The sequence below is a fragment of the Nothobranchius furzeri genome, chromosome 3 (assembly GCF_043380555.1).
Source record: "Nothobranchius furzeri strain GRZ-AD chromosome 3, NfurGRZ-RIMD1, whole genome shotgun sequence".
NCBI lineage: Eukaryota > Metazoa > Chordata > Actinopteri > Cyprinodontiformes > Nothobranchiidae > Nothobranchius > Nothobranchius furzeri.
In genome coordinates, this window is record NC_091743.1 from 89,526,458 (window position 1) to 89,551,525 (window position 25,068).

Here is a 25,068-nt window from a genome sequence, read left to right on the forward strand (position 1 = left end):
TTTTAGGGTTCAGTATCTTGCTCAAGGACACTACGACCAGTGGCCCGCTGGGGCCTGGGAAACTTAGAGCCATGACCAAATTAACTAACCGGACTAAGAAGGAACGCCCAGCTCGTAGGGTACATCTTTATCTCGGTACAACACTCCAGGATGAGGAGGCCCATGTGGGCCTGTGGCAGAGGGCCATCTCCGCTGCAGGAACCTCCTCACTCGTTCATAACAGGCATGAATAAAAGCAGTGAAGTGATGAAACTACGTGACGCCGTGGCTTCACCAGTCCTGCCGTCTCTCTCTGCAGAAACAGGAACTGCTTTTCATGAGTTGACCAACTCATCTAAACATGGATGTCACCTTCGCTTCTCTGCGGCCTTTGGCTCCGCCCACTGCCCTCATTGCTCTTCAGGTCAACAACAACAGTTGTTATTGTGGTTGTTTTTTTAACTTGTAAAATACTACTGATCACAGGATTATAATCTCAAGTAATAACATTGTCATTTCATAGATTGATTGAACATTGGGCTCACATTATTATTGGTAATAACAGAGTTGTTGATTATGTATTTATCAAAATAGTTCTTGTCTTCGCTTGGTAACAGAGGTGAAGCAGTTCAGATGAGCAGAGTACATGAAAGACCTTGGCCACTATCTCATGTAGATTAGCCTGTCAGAGACTTTATGTCTCCACTCGAGCAGACGCAGCAGATCATGACCTTTAGGTCAAAAACAGGACATTCTTGACGCTACGGTATGGTATGTAAACAATTCAGATGACCTTCAAAGCTCAGCCACACACCCAGGGCCGTTTCAAGGCATTCGGGGGCCTGGACCCCCCCCCCCCCCGCCAAAAAAAAAAAAAAGAAAAAAACATTGAGTCCCTAAAACCCAAATTGGGAACTATTCTGGTTTCTCACTTTTGAAATACATATAATGATTTATAATGTTAAAATAAGTAATATAAGGTAACATGATGAATCATTTTAACTTGTGTAATTTGTTTTACCAAATACTGCAATCATCTTTTTCAGTTTTTATCCAACTTCATTTTCATTTTCATGGTCCTGTATCAGTCCAAGAAACTTTATTTTTACAATATAATGTAAACATAGCAATCTCAAATTATTAGTATTACAATTAGTAGTAGTAAGTAATTAGTAATTAATAGTAGTAGTAAGGTTGTTGTGTGTCGTGGAGTGATTGGGGGGGGGGGGGGGGGGGCTGAGCTGACGTCCCGCTGATCTCCGATCTGGGCGCATGAGCTGATGTCAAAGCTCTGCTTGTAATTTAACAGTCCCAGTCCATATTACATCTCCACAGGCGACCAGCATGACTACACGGAAACCAGTCAGCCATGCGGGTGGGCTTTATAAAAAAAATAAAACAACAAAATGATAGAGGGATCAATAATTTGTATTTAATTAATGTTGTCTAGTTCCCTCATTCCCAGCTGATATTTACAGTTAAGAAATATTTTTAATGCAACAAAATTTTACTTATATTTCATTAAAATTTCAGGTTTAATTTCACTCATCTTAGTCTAAACAAATCTAGATATATTCACATATGATGAGTAGAATTAAATTATTTTAGTAGTAAGATGCTGGAAATTATAACATTTATATCTACCAGCATCAATGTAATGGTAATGGTATCTATTTTTATTATGTACGGGTTGCCAACACAATCCAGGTTAAATTGTACCCAAATATAGAAACATTTGTGAATTACATGCTACAATGGCATGCTGTATACCTACAGCAGTGTGTGGAGCAGACTCGCTAACGCTCAGTAGCAATAAGCAGACTCCAGGTAGCAGCTGCAGCGGTTCTAACCTTAACCCCTCCTTTCCACCGGAGCCGTCAGCAGCACGTTACTGCAGCAGCACGTCATAGCTGCTGATAGGAACCGCTGTGGTCAACAGAACCTTTTCCACCGGAGCCGTCAGCAGCACGTCATAGCTGCTGATAGGAACCGCTGTGGTCAACAGAACCTTTTCCACCGGAGCCGTCAGCAGCGCGAGTCGGCCGCGTCTCAGGAGCAGCATGTCGCGGCCTTTACGCGCCGGTTCTGTTTTCTACGCGCGGCGCCTCTGAAATGGGTCAAGTTCGACATTTTTGGGGAAGGAAAGACAGGAAATTGGACGCGGAAACGGAGCGAAGCTCCCAAGATTTTCAGAAAAATGAACGTACTGCCTTCTGGCTGTTTTACTTTTAAAAAAGGTTACTAAATGTGCGGCCCCGTGAGAAGTTATCACCTAGCTAGCGGTCTCCTTTGTTTTTCAGGTCCGTATTGGCGATTATAAAACGGACAGAATATAAAACACAAACCATGTTGTAGTTTTCTCCTGCTTGTTGTTGTGTTTACTGATGAAGTCACGCGTGTGACTTCGTGCTCGGTCGGTGACAGCTGCTCCCCTGCTGCTTCGCGTCTCGTGGGAAGGGCCAAGCAGCAGCTTACGCGAGCAAGACGTGCTGCTGACGGCTCCGGTGGAAAGAAGGGGTAACCCTTACCGCCGCAGCTGCAAAGATCCACAAATAAACGGGATGGTGAGGATTTGTCTTCCACTTGTAGAGTTTAGTCATTCACAACAATCACGGTTTCTTTCTGATGTCCACTTGATCGTTATTCATGAGTGTGCTTCGCGCTAGCTTAGCATTAGCCAGTCTACCTGTAGTTTAACTCTTGGTCTCAGTCTTTGGGCCGTTCCTGCCCTTTACATCGGTGCTCCCTCTGTGTTCCTCCGCTGCACCTAGATTACAACAGTGTGTGCCAGTAAAAAGTGTTCAGACTGTGGTGAACACACGTAACGAAGCTTCGAATCAGTAAAAAATGAGTTGAGGAATTTAATGAATCAAACCGTTCTAGTCATTCGATGATTGGTTTCAGCCCTAGTTAAAATGGCGGTGGTGAGAATCTCCCATTTGGAAACAAAATTATACAATAAACGTCCGGTATAAATGTCGATGTTCCTCTCACGGTCCCAAAAAATGACTGTGAGGTGAAAAGTCCTCTTTGAATTGTCACTAGGTGTGAATGTGTGTGTGTGGTTGTTTGACCTGTGATGGACTGGTATCCTGAAGGCTGCTGGAGATGGGCACCAGCCCCCATGACCTTGTGAGGATGAGCAAGTATAGATAATAGATGGATGTTTTAACTTCTCCAGCCAGTTGAGGTGGCTCGGGCATCTAGTAAGGATGCCTCCCTGGTGAGGTTTCCGGGCACGTCCAATCGGGAGAGGGCCTAAAGGGAGACCTTGGAGAAGACCTAAAGTGGGACCCAGGACACAGTGGAGGGTCTATCTCTCTCGGCTGTCCAGGGAACGAACGCCTTGGTATTCCCCCAGAGGAGTTGGCCCAAGTGGCTGGGGAGAGGAAGGCCTGGGCGTCCTTGCTTAGGCTGCTGCCCCCACAACCCGACCCCAGATAAGTGGTCGAAAATGGATGGATGGATGTTTTAACCCTGGCTGTAGCAGCAAGCTACGATGTGTTCTCTCACGCGGCTTAGGGCTAGGACTCCATTGACTGCAAAGTGAGAGAAAGCCATGATAATCTCACAGATTCACATCTTTAAAATGTATCATTTAGGAGTTTTCTGTCTAATCTGTTCTTCGATGGCAGCAGATTTTTCTCTGAGCTCTGTGATGATTTCCAGACTTGGCAGAGGCCTCCTGGACCTCAGCATGAGGACTGGAACACATCTGAGCCCAGCACACCAGCATACCACAGCACATGTTGTAACTTGAGTCATTCTCAAACGTTCACACAACAGCTCTGCTTCTAACTACATGGAACCAGTCCACCATGCTGGTTTCTGCTGCAGGACTTTTGCTGGAATCAGACAGAAAATCTGTTGCTGCATGTTTGTCTAGGGAAGAGGATCTAACACTTCCCTTTTCATGTTCTTTCCAAAGTCTCAGGAAAATCTGAGCTCAGTTAGTATTTTTTCATTTGTATAATTTAACACATCAAAGCAAAATGAAGGCGTAACCAGAGCTTCAGAGGAGCTGAGCCCTGAGCGGGCTGGCGGTCCGACCCTTGCTTCTGCAGAATAAGCTTTGCTTTTAAATAAGGGTTAGTGTTAGTTGTTTTTTTTTCTATGTTTAAAGATGAGATGGGTTGATGTGGACTGTGTGTAAAGCAGATCCACCTACAGAAGGATGGGTTCAGTACTCTGACTGGTGCTGGTGCCTGAAGTCCAAACGAATATGAGGCTGATTAAGATGTTACAGGAGAAGCTTTCTGTCAGGGATGAGTCCTCCAGTCCAAATGATGTGCATGTCAGCAACACGACATGGAGGAAGAGGACGGGACAGACATGCAGGCAGGCAGATACCATCATGGTTTAACTGATGAACATCTCTACCACTGGTAAACCGCTGGTTACTAAACATTTTCTAAAATGGAGAATTTCTCCCGTGAGAGTCTGAATTCCTCTCAGAAACTCTGCTGGGTTTTTTTCATCCTGCAGGAAGTGAAAACTCCTGTTTGATGAGTCAGCAAAATGCCCGGAAGATGCCGCAGCCTAATTTATGGTTGTGCAGAGCCCAGAGAGGAAACACAATGGTGGTTGGGAGGCCTCCTCAGACGTGTGGCTGGAACAGAACCAGATGAAAATTGTAAGATGGGAGAAGAACGAGGGGTGGTCTGCCAAAGCCGGATGGGGATTGGATGAAAAATTTAACCACCCACTTTTTAAGAGCCAGCTTTGGAGGTGCTAGGACCCAGCAGACATCCTGAGTTGAACTCCTTATTAGCTCCTGGCAGAACAACAACACCCTGTGTTACGTCCCCGACAGGCGTTGTTAAAAAGTGAAGGACGGGGGTAACAGAAGACTGGACGGTGGATATTAAAAGGGTTTTATTGTAACAAAAAGGTTCAAAAAACGTGCAAACAGGTCCCTCTAAAACAGGGGTGTCAAACTCATTTTAGCTCAGGGGCCACATCGAGGGAAATCTAGTCCTAAGTGGGCCAGACCGGTGAATTAAAAAAAACTTCAGATTGGAATCTTTGTTTTAATACAATCAATATAAAACAAGGCTGGAGCCTGACGACAGTGTAGTACAAGTACTACACCTGAAGTGTACTTGAAAATTTGAAATTTGAAAAAAAAAAAAAAAAAAATCAACAAATAAAAAAAACATTCCTTAGTGATTCAAAGAGCTTACAGATCACATGGCTAGATCAGTTTCATGCAGCACTTAAAGTATCTTCGACTCATTTTACTTTACATCTTTTAGCTTTCACCAGCACATCAACATCAGGAGTCACATCCTGAGTGGCGGCCAACTTCAGGATGTGATTCAAGTTCTTGTGTGAGCCTTGAGCGCAGCTTTGTTTTATTTATACTCATTACAGAGAAAACTTGCTCACAAAGATACGTTTATTTTCACTCTACATTGTAAAGTATGAAAATAAAGTTTACACAACCATCTCGCGGGCCGGATTTAACCCGCTTGTGGGCCGGATCCGGCCCGCGGGCCGCATGTTTAACACCCCTGCTCTAAAAGGTTAACATCACAACAAATTATCAAACACCTGGTTAGAACTTTGTTAAAAGCTTAACCCAACAGAAGGTGTTTTAAAATCCCGAAGTTGATAAAAGTTCTAAAACAATATATATACTGACTAAAACACCCGGTAAAAACTTATTTAAAAAGCTTTACCACAACGAAGGTGTTTAAAACCGAGGTCAGTAAAATTGCCACAAACAAAGTTAACCTTAAAACCAAACTGCAAAAAAGATCCCACTGGATCATCCCAAAACTTCTCACTAAGAGTTAAAAACCAAACCAAAGTTTAAGACTCATCCACATGAATCTGAACGAAAGGGGTTGAAACCAAACTAAAAACCAGGAGGACAGCAGAACCCCTGCACTGCTGCCTCCCAGACGACTTCTTCTTCTTCATGTCCGTTTAAATGGCGGGTGGCAACCAACTTAAGGTGCATTACCGCCACCTACTGTGCAGGAGTGTGAGTCAGAGCGAGGAGAGAAAGAAAAAAAAACTAAATTCTATTAAATACCTTAATTTTCCTAAGAAACTCCAGCACCAGTTTATAAATGGATTTATGACCATTCAACAACGTTCTTAAATCCCAAACACCATATCCTTTAGTCTTCAACCTATCTACAAATTCACCCCTAATTACAGTATACTTACTACAAAGACACAAAACATGTTCTACCGTTTCCTGTTCGTTCCCACAATCACAAAAACCTGTTGGATGTTTACCCAACATATGCAAAGGGCTGTTTAATCCCGAATGTCCCAATCTCAATCTCGTTATTATTGTTTGTTCCCTGTTATTTAACTCCTTAATCGTCATTTTACCTACCACTTTCTGTATATTAAATAAATGTCTTCCTTTTTATACCTTCCAGAATGCTGAAGGCACAGCCTTTTTATGCAGGTGTTGGCAATCAAGGAAGATTGAGCTCAGCTGTGCTCCTCAGCAGCCCGGGAGAGAGGAGGAGGAGGGGCGGAGTCAGGCTGTTTCGCCAGAGCTGGCTGATCCTGGCTCCTGCTCTTCCCTGGCCAGACTGGCACCCGTAACTCCCTGTCTGAGACGACGTTTTACAGCAATGCAGCTAATTTAGTTTTGATAAATACATATTAAACGGTCTTGAATCAGACCCATTCTAATCTACTTTTCTAATTATAGTGCCCACATTTTCTTCAGCACTGATTCAAATCTGTCCAACAAAAGACCGCATGGAAAAGCCCGAGTCCCTGTTAAAGAGCTGCTGACTCGGTTTTTTTATGTTTGTGACGGTGACTTGGGGGTAGGAGTTTGTGACCGGTGAGCTCAATGAGACTTCACCCTCCTTACCTGCTCGTGGGGGTCGGAGGGAGCTTCTGTCGGTATGGCCCAGGACAGCTGTGACTAGATGCAATAGTATGTGGTATGTGGTGTTAAGCCGGGCGGACACTGTGACTTTTTCACTCGTAGCGTTCAGCTTCAGCTCAAACTGTACGACTGCCTCGCAGAGCAAACCTCACGAGTCATGTGCTCACACTGTACGACCCAGTTCTTGGAGGCGACCTGACTGCTCACGCCGTACGTCTGGTAGCAACACGCCGGACTCTCTGTGTGTTGTTACTGATGTCTGACGCCTTCGGGAGTGCTGCGGGAGGGCACCCAGGGATTTATGAGGGTTGGAGGAGGAAAAAAAAAAGAAAGAAAGTAAATCAATGTTTTTGTTCAGTTTAATTAGACATAAACACGGCAAACACGCTTTCTTGACAATCCTTGTCATTGTGTGCGTAAAAAAAGTGTAGAAATAAAAACAAATAACGAGTGCTAGGAGGGAAATAGTTGGCAAGCCGTGTTGACATTTTCGCGCATGCACCGTGAGTGCTTCTGGTACTTTTTGCTCGCAGCGCCGCTTCAACAGGGCGATGCACTCACGAGGGACGAGCAAAATTTCAAACACGCCAGAAATTTGTGCGAGCTCACGATTGCTGATTGGTAGCTTGCCACGTGGCGATAATTTCCTCTCGTTACCCCCAAGCCCCCACAATGCGGGACAGAAATTGAGTCCAATGCGAAGTGAAATAAATTGCAGTTCCACTCTCATCCACTAGGGGCTGGTGTCAGAAGCGAGCAAATCCTCATTGACTCCCATGTTAAAAATACCAATTTCACAGCAGAAATAAACATGTTTACAGCCTGGTACCAAAACATGTTTTTGGTTTAAATGATCTAGTTTACACTCATGACAACTCTGAGGGGGGTGAATTTTTTTCTCACTCTTCTGTTTAAGTGTATTAAAAGCCTAAAATTCTGTATAATTAATGAGCATCAGACCCACGTGACCACAGAGCTAGCTCCGTGGAAAGGCCTCAGTAGAGCCTCGGTCTGGCCTGGAAACTGTTCCGGGATTTTGAGTCTCTGTGTGTGTGTGTATTCTTTTTTGGATATTATTTGTGCAATTGTTGGACAAAATGACTTGCTGTGGCATTAATTGCACTAATAGAGCGTCCAAGGAGTCTCCACTTCATTTTTTTCGGTAAGTAAAATTATATTTATGTATTTTAGGTCACTGCTGAGCTGAGCTTAGATTTTAACATGTACTGTTTAACCATGAAATTTAAATGTAATAGGGTAAAACCCAGTGCATTTAACATAATGCTGCACTTTAGAAAATGGGATGAAATATAACATGTTGGTGTTCGACCGGGTGTCGTCAGTTGATCCCAGCCTTACAGCCCCACCCTCAGCTCCTCCTCTCTTCCCTGTTGTGGAATTGTCTGGGCTTGACGGAACCTGTGACACGGTCAAAATGGCGGTGGTGGCCACCTCCCATTTTTCTTCAAAAACTTGTTATTTAAGCCTATGGAAACCCATTGTCCATATATGTACATGTCGATGGTTACCCCCTGTACACTGCACGATGCTCAGCGCAAAACTCACCCCAATGTTGTAGATTCTCTCACGAGAGGAAAATTGGCTCAAAAAGCGAAAATGGGAAAGTGTCTGCTCACGGACTAAAGCTGGGAGCTTGTTCCACGTAGAGGAGCCTGATGACTAAAATATCTGTTTTCCATCTGGTTTTTGGATATTCTGGGAACCACCAGTAAACCGGCAGTCTGAGAGCGAAGTGCTCGGTTAGGAACGTATGGAACAATCAGGTCACTGATGTATGATGGAGCTTGATTATTAAGAGCTTTATATGTGAGAAGGAGGATCTTAAAGAGGTCCTTCCCCGTGAAACAATTTTTTACTTATTATTTTAAAAAAATATTGTAACTCTAAGTTCATCATGTAGGCTGGATATGAAAATTGCATCCTAGATTGGAGAACTAATGGTGGGTGTTTCGACCACGCCAGTCACGTACTTTGAGATTTATCAGCTTGTAAAGTTTGTAATTAGCATGACTACACACCAGAAATCAACACGTTGCATATGTGATGTCACCACATAATCTCCTCTCCCCTAGCGTAGCTGCTACTCACCACATGACCAGATTTATGGTGGTTCTTTCCTCCTGTGGGAAGTTTGCAGAACTTACAGCTCTTTTCCCTCAGTTTTCTCCATGTCTGGTTCGATGACATCACCTTCATGAAGCGCATTTGTAGTTCTGGACTTATTTTCACACAAAACCTAAAATATAATTCCCCCCGTTTGAAAATAAGCTCATTCTTGGTATCAAAATGTGTCTTTAAAATTCACGGACATCTTATGTGAAATCCATGGCACAGAACAAGCGGGATTAGAAAATAGCGTTTTTAGCCCCGTTGACTTTAATTTATTTTTATCGTTCTTCCGGGAACCCGTGGTCCAGAAGTAGATGGGCGTGGCTTAGGCTCCCTATGGGTGAATGTGTGTGAGTTGGTGGAGGATTGATTGTGTTGTGAAGCACCTTGGAGGGATTGTAGAGTCCTAAAAGGTGCTTTACCAATACAGGTCATTTATGTACCATGCACCATCCACGGGCCTCGTTCGTAAACATCAACAACTAGAATGTTTCTACAAACCGCCAAAATCCTGATTGATGAAACATGTGGTGGTATTCATGTTCCTCCACAAATCTCGTTTGAGGAGTTGTTTTACATGTTTTGTTTAGAGTCTGGTTCTGCTCTTTTTGGGAAACGTTTAGTTGACGGAGTTATTGTCTGGGAATGCAGCTAAAGGACTCAACACTGCCATTACTCTTTATTCCATCAGTGTGTTATCGCCCCGAGAGGACATCATTGAGTACGTTTACATGCAGCCAATATCCGGGTTATGATCGGGTTAAGGTCGGGATTCGGGTTTCTGAGTTGATCAGAATAACCCGTTTACAAGCACAAATAGAAAGAGTTACCTCTAACTTGCATAACCCGATGTAAACACGGACATTGGGGTAGCGTCAGGACGTGTGGACTACGTCCAGACGCAATATGCGTCATTTCCGGTTCTTCTTGTTCCGGTATCCGTGAAAACAACAACATGTTTCCCAGTTCGGAAGAGATAGCGACCGCGTTTGTTTGCGCTTTAGTTTCCTCGTCACTCCAAAAGTGCGGTGCTGTGCCGCGACTCGCCATGTTGCTCCCAACTTGTTGTTTACTTCCGGAGTTCTGGCGCGTACAAGACGTCTCGCTACTCAAAAGACCAAGATTCCTTGCGAACAGAGCATGTGCAGAACACACGCTTTGATGGGGATATCCCGGTATGCGTTTACACGACCAAACATTCGGGTTAGAAAAGGGTTACCCCAGGTGTAGTAACCGGGCTTTTAAAACCCGGTTATGAGCATATCCGGGTTTTTGGCGGTGTTTACAAGGACCTGTGGAACCGTGTTATTGTGAATACTCGGGTTTTAAAAGGGTTACTGGCTGCATGTAAACGCACTGATTTCACTGATGCTGTATGTTTTGAATATGTGGCGTAAATATCACGTGCAGTTAACTATGACTGTGTGTGTGTGTGTGTGTGTGTGTGTGTGTGTGTGTGTGTGTGTGTGTGTGTGTGGCGAAAGGCAGGGTTGTACCGTATTCTGCAGCCATCAGATTCTGTGACTTTGAGGGGAGCCTGAAGAATGGGTTTGGACCTGTGAACTTGTTGTTAAACGTGGTTTGCTGGAGCTGAAAACGGCACGTTTAAGCTGTAAATACTGACCGACGTGTGTAATAGGTCTGACGGCATTCCCCCAACACTGGTCTTGTGCTAGCAAATCATTAGCTTACCTGGAGGATGCAGCTGACTTGGGCATGTGTTTCCAACATGTGCACCTGTGTTGAACTTTATCTCCCAACAACCTTCACCTACTCTTATATGTTAGCGTGCACACATCAGAGATCAAACAACCTGTCAAATATTAACCTGCCTGAAGCATGCTCTTAAGATATTCACTCCTTGACAGTTTGTGTGGATTTCCGTACATGAATTAACTGAACTGACAAAAACCAAGAATGTTCCCTTTGTTTCTGATACTGTTCAGAAGACTGCCTGGTGGTGCGTTCCCACGCTGCTCCAAGTCAAACACAGCGACACAGAGGCTTTCTCAAACACTGTTATCGCAGAGAGCGATGAAACAGCAGCACCAGCTCCTGCTGTGTGCAGACAAACATTACTCCAATACCTCTGGGCCACACGTACACTTCTCTTGTTGGCTTTTTAACAAACGCTGTATCGAATGTCTGCAGAGGCTGGTTGAGACTGGAGTCAGGGATCAGATCCACACTCTGCCTCTAACAACGCTGACACTCTAACAATATTTAGACTCTGACTGCATAGTCACATCTGGTGTCCAAACATCCGCTTCATATTTCTGTCTCACCTTTCTATCTATATTTTTAATCGGGGGGGATTTATTCTCTTTTTATTCATGGAAACTCTGCTGACTGCAGGTATGTAGGTGCCCCTGTTGACTCAGACAGAGAAAAACCATTAAAAGGAGAGTTGTGCTGACACGTTCTCATCTTTGTGCTCCCGCACGAGTGGCTGGTTGGCAAAAACAAACACAGCGTGGCTGCTATCAACATGCGAGGTACACTTTTAAGAAAGTTTACGCACAAAATCCCCGACATATAAACACGTTACGTCCAAAGACAGGAGGAGGTTTAGAGAGAAGCTTGTTGAAGACAGAATTAAAGTCATTCAAAGCCGTATGAGCTCTGGGATGACAGAAAGCGTCGGTCCGATTCACCCGTGTTTTTCTTTCTTCCACAAATCCGCCGGGGAGATATTTACGCTTACTGAACAGAAAGTCCTCGACCCTTCACTCATGAACACGGGAGGCCTTCAAACTTCTGGACGACTACGATCCTTTAGTTTCAAGGGAGATTTGAGGCCCTCTTCGTTGTGAAATGACTTCATCATTGGAGTCATTTAGGTGTACAACTTAGTAGGCACAGGTTAACCCGCTGGGGTCCAGGGTGTAATTTGCCGTTTTTGACAAATTTAGAGTTTTCCTTTGTATTTCCAAAATAAAAACCATAACTACTGCCGTATGTGGCATCAATCTTTTCAGCACAACCTGGACTTTATTAATTTATACTTATTTTATTAATTTGGCAATAATGTACATGCATTTTGCAGTGGGGAGTGGCTCTGTCAGCTGCAAGGCGCCGCCCACTCCTCTTGTTGGATCTCCGAGGAACTGGATTGCTGCCCTCATCCTCTACCTCAGGGGCGGATTTAGGACTGAAGAAGATCCGGGGCTTAACACGCGCGCGCACACACGTGACACGCACTAGTCAACATCATATATATTTGTCTTGTACCACATAATTTTTAATCTGAAGCTACACATTAAGCATATTCAGGGCAGAGTATTGTTCCTGTTAGTGTTTAGTGTGAGATGATAGTAAATATTCCCTTTCTTTCTCCAACAACGTTACCTGATAGTAAGCTAACTTTAGGCAAACCAGCAGCACAACAAATATTTTCAAATAAGACTCACAAACCTGAGTCAGCACCAGTCTCATCAAAGCTGGGGTTCTGTCGTTGTACTTTTGGTCTAAAAAACGTCCGTATGTCCATCTTCACTCATGCGTTTCAGGCAGAGAGTGTAGAAGAAGCCGGCTGCTGAAGGGCTTCTTCTTCAGTGGTGGAGGCTCAGGCAGGCTGTATACAAACTACTGCCAGCTGCTCCCTCTCTGTTGGACTTTGGTACTGCATGTTACTTCCACGTTTTAGATCCGGGGCTTTCTATGAAACATCCGGGCCTTCAGCCCAAGTAGCCGGGCCTAACGCCCCTGCTCTACCTCATCATGACCCAACTCTCCTATGAGGAAGGATGGATCTGCCACATCATCATCAACATCCTCGCTGTTTGCCTCAGACTCCGGCTGTGAGTCTCCGTCCACTTCCTCGGCTTCCAGTTCAAAAAACAGCCGTACTATCTGAACTGCCTGGTGGACATTTATCCTTCTCATCATCCTTTATATAAGCCTAATAAAAGCCTACTAAACTGCAGAGACAATATATCTGTCCGGATCGCTCCAAAATATGAAGTTTACCGTCAACATCTGTCTAATTGTTTGTTGTTACGCTGTACGCGCCACTCCTTTCCCCGCCAAGCGGCTCCTTTTTGCGCACATCTCGTTTCTCGTGCGGCCTTCCTCTCTCTCTCAGCTACATAATGATACCTTTTATCAGCTGAACATGTGAGACGTCCACCAACAGCAAAAGGATCTCATGTTTTTGTGGGTTTTTATGTTCACAAGCACGTTCCCTCTCACGTAATACTAAACTGCTGTTTTGACAAGTTATCAGGTTGTCTAAAAATAGGTTGTTATTTAGTTTAGTATAACTCTGCTTTTACGTTGCCCATTAACAAATTTTAAAAGCTGGGGTGTAGTTTATAATCTCCTTTTTAAAGCTGAATTGAAACCGAAACTCAGGGAGGCGGAGTCTTGCTGCTACAGCGTCCCAAATCAGACCTGATCTAAAGACGTGCATACGCGTCCGTGGACCCCAGAGGGTTAAATGAGCCTCGTTCAACAGTGGAAGAGGCCTTCTGCAGACACATCTCCTTTTTCTTAATGCAACATCATCTATGAGATCATCTATGAGATCATCTATGAGATCATCTATGAGATCATCTATGAGATCATCTATGAGATCATCTATGAGATCATCTATGAGATCATCTATGAGATCATCTATGAGATCATCTATGAGATCATCTATGAGATCATCATCTGATGCTGTGTTACTCCTGAGCTGATGATAGCCCTCTCTCTCTCTCTCTCTCTCTCTCTCTCTCTCTCTCTCTCTCTCTCTCTCTCTCTCTCTCTCTCTCTCTCTCTCTCTCTCTCTCTCTCTCTCTCTCTCTCTCTCTCTCTCTCTCTCTCTCTCTCTCTCTCTCTCTCTCTCTCTCTCATACACACCAATATTAATTCATTAATTCTATTGATAGGATAGATAAAAGGATATGAAGCAAAGACAAGAAAAGACAGATGGAGGTTTACACTAAAATAATGGATTATCAAAATTTTTGAATCTTTAATATTCGATTGAAGATGAAACTAGGTACTTTACGCCAGGGAACCAACACCAGAGACAAAAATATTTATTTCAATATTTATACTACTGTGATGATGCAGGATAAACGATTATAAATGGTGATCTAAGGTAAAATCAACGCACAGCTGCACGCAATCTTTGCTTCATCATCAGACATTAATGAGAAAAGTTCTCAGCTGCTTTTTAGTCACATCCCACCCTCAACACGCCCACTCTCTGCCATAAATGGTCAATGCAAAGTGCCATGTGGATCTCATGCATATACATAAGCCGGCTTGTTGCAGCATTTCGATTGCGACCTCAGATCAAGGAAGCACTATTTCACAAGCAGAAGTTGAGGTACTTGTGGGTGAGGTGGAGAAATGAAAGGAAGTGCTTTTGCAAAACAAATAAGAGAAAATCCACAGAGTGGCACAGCGTTGCTGAAGCCGTCAATGTTGTGAGTTCTTCAGAGAGATCTGTGGTGGATATAAAAAAATGGTCCTATAGAGCTCCGGACCCCACGTGACTCTCAGTTAGTGGACGCCATTTTGGCATGCAAAAAAGGTAAACAAACACGGATGTAAACATGAACATGAACGGGATCCGCTTGGATTTTACTTCGTCGGAGTTTACTTCACACTTTAAAACAGAAGAAATCGTTTTATATAGTCAGAAATTAAATAGACTAAACATCTCCGACCCTTACCGTGCCCCTGGGATACTTTTTAAAAACGCCAGAAGCTGTCGGAGCGGACTTCTCACCGGCACAACACCGGACCTGGCCGGGGAACCCCTTGGGATTTACCCGGAGGAGCTGGCTCCAGCGGCTGGGGAGAGGGAAGTCACGCTACTGCCCCCGCAACCCGACTCCGGATACGCGGATGAAAATGGATGGACGGACAAATAACAGATTTACACGTAAGTAGTCTCGGTGAGACAGATAATAGCAATCCAAAGTGCTTTTTATGTGTGATCTGACAATTGATCAACCATTGCTTAAAAATTAAATACAGCTTAGCCGGTTAATTGCTGTGATCATAAAACACGTAAACGGCAGCACGCAGAACTCACGAGGCAACGTTTTACGTGACGTTTACTTGCTGCTATGAGTAATAAGACAGAAAAAGCCACGCCAAAATAAGTTTAGGAAGCCCACTAAGAATCGTGATAAAAGCATTTAAAATAAATACCATACACAGTTGAGGAAACGTTGGTTTAAGTACCTGATATGAAGCGGTCGCTGCATAAGCGAAAACCTTTACTCTCGGGATCCCACAGCTTCATTTTAGCCCGGTCACTAGCGCGTTTTATTACAATGATCCAACGTTTGCGGCGCTCCGGATCTTGGGGAATCCTGTAGATGACTCATTCCTTATGTCGTCCGCGTCTGTTCTGCATCCTGGGGCACAACAGGAATCTACCATATTTCCCGTTTGATTGAGTTTTCTGACAATAACAAATAGTCCAGCTGCCGGCTTCTGCATGCCAATATGGCGCCGTTTCGATTTGAACTGCTGCATGCCGGGAGAAGTGACGTCAACTCCCGGAGCTCTATTGGGTTTCGATCCCCAGACTCCCAGGTGAAAGTCACGTGCACTAACCAGTCACCCAAACGGAGCTCTCCCTTGTCCAAGTAGCCAGGGCGCATGATCAATCGGGTCACAGTGACAGGACACACACTGTCCCAGACACATGATGTTCTGTCTCAATCTGTCCCCCTGCTGATATTCTGCATTCCGTATTCTGCACTACAGGCTGTGTGTGTGTGTGTGCGCGCGCGTGTGCATGTGCGCGCGCGCAAGGGTTGTCACTGTAACCGGTGTAGCGGTAAACCCCGGTAAAAAAGTTGACAATAATAATAACCATCTTGTTAAAAAAAAAAAACTATATTATCTCGGTGGATTACCGTGGCTGCGGTGTAGGCGCGGTGACCCTTACCAGCCACCGTATCATCTGCTGAAGTTGCCGGCGGCACATGCACACTTTGTTGTTTACAACCAAAACTTTCTTGAAGCTAAAGCTGAAATAATGGCCAAAGGAGGAGACGGCAGCGCTCAGGACATTTATTATCCCTCAAAGAAGACAAATTGGGAAGTACGGGCATCTTTTGGATATCTGAAGAATGTCAAGGGACAGTTGATAGAAGACGGCTATCCTGTTTGCAGCACGTGCAGAAAAAGTGTCTGTGAAAGGCAGCAACGCTTCAAATCTCATGACACATCTGCGTGACCATCACCCACAACTCTACAGTCAACGCAAGGCAAGCTAACGTTAGCGTTTTAGCTAAAATGCATGATCCGAGGATTTGGGTTAAGGGAGAATGCAACGAGTCGCTATATAAAGCAGCCGCAGCGCCGCTACCTGCATATAAACCGTGTCGCGGACACCGCCATGTTGAAATGACGCTATGCATTACGGGGCTCCCAGGGGCAGATAAGAGTTGGTCTCTCTCCGAGAATAATTATGAATTTAACAATGATTAGGGCCTTCTTCCGGCTCTTGGAGGGTGCAGACGCTTTTTTCCTCCTCTCCTCCATATCTTATCCTCAAGGCCTTTGTCTGTGTGTGCTGGGTGCACGGCTGCTTCTGCATTTTTTCTGGAAACTGGAAACTGAAATACATTTAAATGGATCTCGTCAGTTGGTCACTCAACGCGATTGATAACATTTTTAACATGAGAACGGGGTAGGGGCTCCCGGATGCCCCTCCGGGACAGACCAGCTGTCTGTGGAGGACTCTGAAGGTGCGTGGATATTCGTGGTGTTGGTGTCGGGTTTCCTGCTCATTGGCCTTGGAGGCTACCTGGCTTACCGGAAAATTAACGAGCTGTCGAGGAATATTGGCCTGATCCCGGAGCTCAGAGATGGTTTGCACCGCGCTGTGAATTCAGACTCACATAATTGTCGAGATGAATCGTAAGCTTGGAACTTTGGCCGAGATTCATTCTTTGGCACAAAGATGGATGCCATCAAGGATAGAGTGGACGAATCAGCACGGATTGGGATAGGTTAATGTCCATTATTGGGATTCTGAGAGGTTGAGGACCAACAAACTGTAAGACAGAGAGGAAATTATCTCTGTCTGGCCCCAAAACCATTTCTAATCAGAATCTGGCGTCCTTGAGCCTGCAAGGCTCCAACGAAAACTCCCCCCTCAGAAGATATGTGGAATGTGCCGTCGCTATGGAAACTCAACTCTGTCTCCTTTCCCAGCCTGTGGGAAGGCCGCTGAATCGTTCCAGGGTTACTGCAACCCTCCAGCCCTCAATGCTCCTCCCCCTATCCACACTGAGGTGACATGCGCTGCTTTTCGTGGCTGCAGGAACTGAAGTGTTGATAGTCCCAACCCACCACCCCACCTAGTGGACACTTATGTTGTGCTGTCTGAAGTCTGTTGCATATATGTTTGAGGTGTTTTATTTGCAGAGCACAGCTGCCCTCCTGGTGGAGGGCAACGCTGAAGTGCCTTTTTTTCCCTCCACCTGAACCAATCCTCATGTAACCCTCTGATCTCCATTAAGGTAGCGCGACTCAGGGTTGTGAATGACCACAGTCACCAATTCTTGTCATGTGTCTTGCCCATGTATGTCTGATCTCTGAATTGTGTGTACTGAAACTCTAATTTCCCCCTGGGATTAATAAAGTATCTTTGAATTGAATTGATTTGATGACATTTTCCCAAATCTGCAAAGCTCACTGGAAGGAGACAAAACGAGGACAATATTTTCCTGATATAGGCAGGGCCGTTGCTAGCTACTTTGGAGCCCTGAGCACAAAGGCTTAATGGTGCCCCCCCCCCCCCCCCCTGCAGATAAAACAACACAATAACACAGTATGTGCAAGCGGTTCGCCTTAAATTCTCTTTAATTCTCTTGTATGCACAAACTGCTAATTATTTCCACAAAGCAGGATCGATATTTACATAATATAACACTAAACACTAAATGGCTGAAGTGAAAATAGTGAAAACAGAATTAAAGTTTTGTCGATTGCTAAAACACGTTTTTCAAAACTGCACACAAAAAACCCCAAACATCACGCACAGATTTCTAAACCCTGACATCCCTTTGTAAAAAACAACTCTGCCATCAAATCTCATAACATGTTCCCAAAATGGAACACGTGTTCTCATTTGGCAAACACAGCCATATTTTCACATGACGCACACATACCATTCATTGAATAAACACAAGTAGCTTTTGGCTTAACACTACCAAGCATGGAAAGAACACTGAAGAGCAAACTGAAAACATAATTAGAGAAATGGAACACACTGAATGCATGACAGTGCCCACTTCTCTCATGGACAAGCAGTAGACATTACACAAATTTTGAGACAAAACATTTTATTTTTATCAGCTGCTCAGACTCAGCCCAGCCCTTCTGAGTTAGCTTGCTCTATTGTAGTTTAGAAACATCTTCAGATGCGTAGAAAGTTGTCATTTAGACTTGTTCCTGGAACCAGCGGTCCACAGCGGTTCTGGAGGTCATGTCAGGGTGAGTGGGTTCATCCCAGCAGAGCCTCTGACTAAGCAGCCAGACTACTTCAGGTGATTCCTAGCATCCAGTGAAGACCCCGGGGTGCTGATGGATGTCACTGTGTTGGGGAAAACCCAATTATTATTATTATTGTTATTATTATTTGTCTGAAGCGTAAATGCTTTTGAATGGGGACAGCCAACAGACCACAGCAGCAATTTCCTGTTGACTCTGAGGCAATATTCCTGATATTTCCAACATTATGCAGCTTAAAGCAGGACATCTCCACAAATATGAGAGGAAGCAGACGGAGCTCCACTGTCGTCTCGGGGTTATGAGTCCATCTGGGTTGTCTGGACTGCCTCTGAAGAGGCTTTAACCGATTATTAGATCACACCAGGGGCACAGATAGGATTTTCAAACTGGGGGGGACAAAGTTCCAATGTACCCTCCCCCAAACACACACACACGTACACATACACAAGAGCCTTAACTAGAGCTCAGTTTGTGTAATTTCATCCAATGGTTTACGAAAAAACACTTTTATATAGCCTACATGTTTGAAGCCATTGTTCAATGGAACGCTGGCAACAAAGCTCTGCCTGATCAACACTATCCAAGTCAGTCATTTGTTATTCTCCCAATTAATTACTAACCAAATCCTCATGCTTTACGCAAAACATTAAATGATTTTCAGCATACCAATTTTTACAGAAAACATAAAAGCCCTAAAAAACTGCACATAAAATATATTTAAAAATGTACGAGATTACTATATTTTAATTAATGAGCCATAAGGCGTGGGATTCCATAGCAAATATAGAATCCACCTTACGGATCGAAGGGTTATTTAAACCAGAAGATGGGATCTTTTTATTGCAGGGATTAGGTAACCGTTACGTATTCACTCAGAGACAACAGAATAGAGAGAGTCGAGCCTAAAAGTTAAGAATTTTATTACTAACAATTTAAACTAGCCTGACTTTAAACTAAATGTATAGTGTAACTAAAAATGGATGAGGCGGTGAATGGATGACGTGTGATGTAAATCAGAACCAGCAAATCCGAAGAAGCGATTAGTTCTGACGGGAACTGAGGATGTTGTTTTGCATTAAGCTTTGGTTAGCTTCAGTAAAACATGAGACACCATTTGCCGGTCTACCTTTGCCTTCGGTGGAAGTCCTCTGTAGGTCAGGAATATCGAGGTCCAGTGAACCCTCTCTGGAAACCGAGCCGGTAGAAGAAGCCACGGTTCCGATCAGACCCGTCTCGAGTTACCTCCGGCATACGACACTTTATTGGCGTCTGTTCAGACCCAAGCCTGGGTCGGTGGAGCTTTTGTTCTGAAAGGAGCTGTTGTTGCCGCTGGTTGTTATAGCGACTGGATTTTTCAGCTTGTCGAGGTTCTTTCGGTTTAAGAGTAAAAGGTCAGGATTGGCCACTCCGTCGCTTGCTCTGGAACGCTTTGAACTGGCGTTAGAGCTGACGTGGCGTAGTTTTGTACCTCGGATGTTATTGTTTATTGTCGAATGAAAATTACCAAACACCGTCAGAAGCACGCCTCCGTCAGATCTGTAAGGTTCTGATTGGATCAGTGAAAGGAATGTGTTGTGTGCTTTTAACACGACGTGAAATGAGTCCTGTTGGAACACTTAAAGTCACAGTACCTTTATATTCTATAGGATTATAATAAAGTAATTAATATTTTGATTTCACAGGTCGGTCAGATGGTATTTGTTGACTAACACTTTGATGGATTAGCTTTATTAAAATAGAGTTCTTTGATTAATTAAAAGAAAAGAGTTCACTCTTCATTCTTCTGTTGAGCTGAAAATAAGCAGGTTAGAAGGAATGCATGAGACCTTGAGACTATCTCTCATGCAGATTAGTTCTGAGCAAAGAAGGGAAAAATAAGAGTCATTTCATTCCTTTACAAAAAACAACTTATAGGGTTGGCCATCGTTTGATTTTGAACGATTCCGGTTCCTATCGATTCCCGATTCCGATTCCTTGAAGACATGACACGCTTTACATGAGCCAGCTAACCACAGGTCCTACTTGATGAAATAATCTTAACCTCAACATGAATTTTAATTCTATGAACAACAACACCACCTTCATTTAGACAAAAACATGTTTTGGAGACTGTCACGTTGAGAGCAGGAGGTTTGGACCCAAGATGCAGAAAACCAGAACGCACAGGCAGGAGCGGTTGAAAAAGTAAAATCCTTTATTTAGGAAGATAACCAAAAATCCAAGGGGAGAAAGCAAAAACCTAAAAACTAAACTCAGACCAAAAACCAAAAGCTCACTTACTGAGCAGAGACCGGAGAGCGGAGAGCGGAGACCGGAGACAAAACAATGCTGACCTAAGACAATGAACGAACAAACAGAGTGACAACAAGGCTTATAAACACAGAGGGAGGTAATCAGGGAAACAGGTGACAGGTGTGAGGAGTGTGAGCTGAGGAGAAGCTCTGAAAAACGTTGATCACAATTTGCAGATCACGGATTCCTCTTCCGGTCGGCATTCTAGGAATCGAAATAAAAATCTTTGAACGATTCCGGGAAAAACTAACAGCTGGAACAGGTTCCAATCGATGCTCGATGCCCAACCCTACTATATTCACTTATCACTTAGAGCAGTGGTTCCCAAACTTTTCAGCCTGACCAACAGATGTTCCTTCGTATTGTTACGTTATTTAGAAAGTTTCATTACATTTGGAAAGTTTTAATTTATATATAAATATATAAATCTAGTTTTACATTTTATATTTTACTTATTTTTATGATTATGTGGCACACTTTGACTTCCATACGTAATGCATAGGCATCTGCCTCTTTTTCACAGATTTTACCATTTTACCGTTTAGATTTTGTTTTCTTTCTGGCCTTAGTGGGGAGACGGAACGGGGTCGATCTGAATCTGGGGGGACAGATCCCCCCCCCCACTCCATCCCCCCACCCTAACTGTGCGCCTGGATCACACTCAAAACCAGAACCCTGATTTAGGAGAAAGAACTGCTGCTAAATATGGACACAGACCCAGGACAGGCCTGGACACACACACATAAACACATGGACCGATAGAAACCATTAGATTGCGTTAGGAGTTTGTTGCCATGGTAACTAGCCCTGCCCATTTTAGTGTTATAAAGAGATGTGTGGTTATTAACTGTTGTTTCTGTCTGTCTCCTCTAGCGTGGGTGGGCTCTCTCTCCATGGGGATGATCTTCTTCTGCTCCCCCATCGTCAGCATCTTCACCGACATCCTGGGCTGCAGAGTGACAGCTGTGGGGGGGGCAGCTGTGGGCCTTGTTGGCCTGCTGGCCAGCTCCTTTGTTAAGTAAGGAAGCACTCCTTTTACTAGATGTGACTGTTATGCGAGCTAAGATACTTCTGGAACATCAATGTCTCATTAATGTGAGAGAGACACCTGTAACTCATACTCTCATCGGCATCATTTTAACCAGGGAGGCCGGGGACACGTCCCCAGCAATATTTATAACTGACAGATTTGTTCCCACTGAGGTTTATGGCTGACATTTCATTCCCTTTACATTCAGAAACCTATAGCAAGTGGTGCAAAAGTGGGTATGCACTGTTCACAAGGCATAGGGGCGCTATGCTGGACAGGGTGCCAAAGCACGTGGAAATAAATGTTGGTCTCAATTCATGCGCTTAATAACAGGTGTGTACGTTGTTGTTCGTGTTTCTGCAACCAATGAATCACAGAAACACTTCAGTGATTGATTCCCTCCACACACACACACACACACACACACACACACACACACACACACACACACACACACACACACACACACCTCTGTCTCCGTGTCTGGTCGAAATTACAAAGCATTCAAAAACAATACCAGGCGTGACATTAAAGCAGAATCTTTGATGCTCCACCTGAGAGTTGTAATGATTTTAAATTACATGTTATTTAATGAGCCATAAGACATGAGATTCCATAGGAAATATGAAATCAATCTTATGGATCTGTGGGTACTGTTTAACCAGAAGACTGGAACTTTTTATTGCAGGGATTAGAAAACAGCTTCGTATTCACTCAGAGACAACAGAAGAGAGAGTCGAGTTTAAAAGTTTAAAGATTTATTACTAAACAAATTAAACTAGACTAACTTTAACACTAAATGTATGGTGTAACTAAGGTGAATGAGACGGTGAATGGTGTAGTGTGGAAAGACCCAGCAAATCCGAAGAAGCGATAAGTTCTGGTGGGAGTGAAGGTGATGTCTTCACGCTAAGCTTTGGTTAGGAGATTCATAAACACATTCGACGCCATTTGTCGGTCTACGTTCCCGTAGCGGAAGTCCCCGCTAGATCAGGAGGTGTAAAGGTCCAGCTTGACCTTATGGAGCCGGAGCCTGTAGAAGCAGCCGCGACAGCCGACCAAACATCTTGAGATACTTCCGGGTCGCAACAGTTTATTGGTATCTAGTGAGACCCAAAATGGGGTCGTGATGGTTCAGCTTTTATTCTGAAAGGAACCGTTGCAGCAGTTGGAACAGCCACAGATTTTATCCAGCTTGTCGTTGGTTCTTTTGTGCTGGAAAGAAAGCAGTTTATAGCAAACACATGAGACCTTGAGGCCATATCTCATGCAGACTAGTTCCGTGTCAGAGGAGTGTGTGTGTGTGTGTGTGTGGGGGGGGGGGGGGTGACTTGTGGTGGATAACAGTCATTTCATTCTGTTACATATCCCCCCTTTTCAATGGTATGGTAGATTGTCACCAGCATCCAGACATCAGTTCTGTTTGCTTCACAGCCAGACAGGACATGGAAAAAACAAAAAAGTAAGATTGGCAACCACTGGCGTACACAACGCCCACAAGTGATAGAAAATGAGATAAAATAAGCCTAAATATTTTTTCAACAGCTTTGCTGTTAGAAATAAGCAGAAGCCTGCTTCAGTTGGACAATGTCAAATGCCAGATGTATGATTTATTAATAATAATTTTATTATTTAATTTTAAAGTATTGGATGTCTGTGAACATTTGAGCAAAAATATTCTGATAGTGTAAAGAATAGATTATTTCAGAGCAGAGAAGGTTCTGGGGGGTTCTCGTTGTAAAATAAATTATGACCCTTAGGGGGGTCTTGGAGGGTGCGTGGGAGTTTGCTCAACCAATCCATGTGTTTTGTGGATTTGGAGAAGGCATTCGACCGCGTCCCTCGGGGGGCCCTGTGGGGGGTACTTCGGGAGTATGCGGTACCACGCCCTCTGATATGGCCTGTTAGGTCCCTGTATGACCGGTGTCAGAGCTTGGTACACATTGCCGGCAGTAAGTCGGGCTCGTTCCCAGTGAGAGTTGGACTCCACCGAGGCTGCACTTTGTCACCGATTCTGTTCATAACCTTTATGGGCAGGATTCCTAGGTACATCCAAGGTGTTGAGGGGATCTGTTTTGGTGGCCTGAGGACCAGGTCTGTGCTTTTTGCAGATGATGTGGTCCTGTTGGCGTCATCAGAACGTGATCTCTTGCTTTCGCTGAAGTGGCTTACAGCCGAGTGTGAAGCAGCTGGGAAGAGAATCAGCTCCTCTAAATCTGAGACCATGGTCTTGAGTCGGAAAAGGGTAGAATTCCTTCTCCGGGTCAGGGATGAGGTCCTGCCCCAAGTGGAGGAGTTCAAGTATCTCGGGGTCTTGTTCACGAGCGAGGAAAAACTGGAGCGTTAGATCAATAGGCAGATTGGTGCTGCGTCTGCAGTGATGCGGGCGTTGTACCGGTCTGTCGTGGTGAAGAGGGAGCTGAGTCAGAAGGTGAAACTCTCCAATTACCATTCGATCTACGTTCCTACCCTCATCTACACCCACACCCTGGTTCCTCCATCTAAACAAGTGAAGAACCTGGGTGTGATTTTTGACTCTGAGCTGAATTTAATTTCTCACATTAGAAACATCACAAAAATAGGTTTTATCATCTAAAGAACATCACCAGAGTCTGCCCCATCCTCTCTCGGGCCAATACGGAGATGCTGATGCATACTTTTATCACCAGTAGAATAGACTACTGTGATGCCCTGTTTTCTGGTCTTCCCATAAAGAGCTTCTCAGGTTTACAACTCTTACAGAATTCAGCAGCACGTGTCCTGACGACGATCAGGAAGCGGGAGCACATCACTCCGGTTTTAGACTCATTGCCTTGGCTTCCTGTACGCTTCAGGATCAATTTTAAGGTTCATTTAATGTTAGTGTCTTAATGGTCTTGGGCCTTCTTACCTCTCAGAATTGATTTTACCTTACAAACCCTTGCGGCCTCTGTGCTCCTCTGGCAGCCGTCTTCTTGTGATTCCCAAAGTCAGGACGCACACCCAAGGTGAGGCATCCTTCCAGTATTACGGCCCTCGTCTCTGGAACAGGCTGCCAGAGGACCTCAGGGACGTAGACAACGTTCATGTTTTTAAGAGCAGGCTCTAGACTCACCTTTTTCACTTAGATTTTACTGATTATTATTTATGATTTACTTGCTTATATTTTAAGACAGTTTTGTTACATGCCTGTTTTCATATTGTTTTACTATTTTTACAATTATAATGATCACTATTTATTTAATTTTATGTTACCTCTTGTTATTTTATTCTATTACTTATTCTAATAGCTTACAAAATTTCCTCTGTGGGAGCCCTT

At 44.1% G+C, this 25,068-nt stretch overlaps 1 protein-coding gene across 2 annotated transcripts in view; it reads left to right on the forward strand.

Moving 5' to 3' along the window:
• Positions 1–25,068, forward strand: part of slc16a10 (solute carrier family 16 member 10) — a 69,899-nt gene that overhangs the window by 19,618 nt on the left and 25,213 nt on the right. For both annotated transcript variants that reach the window (XM_015958250.3, XM_070549754.1), the window contains exon 2: positions 21,614–21,758. In XM_015958250.3, coding sequence (XP_015813736.1) covers positions 21,614–21,758 — 145 coding nt within the window. The remainder of the gene's footprint in view (positions 1–21,613; positions 21,759–25,068) is intronic.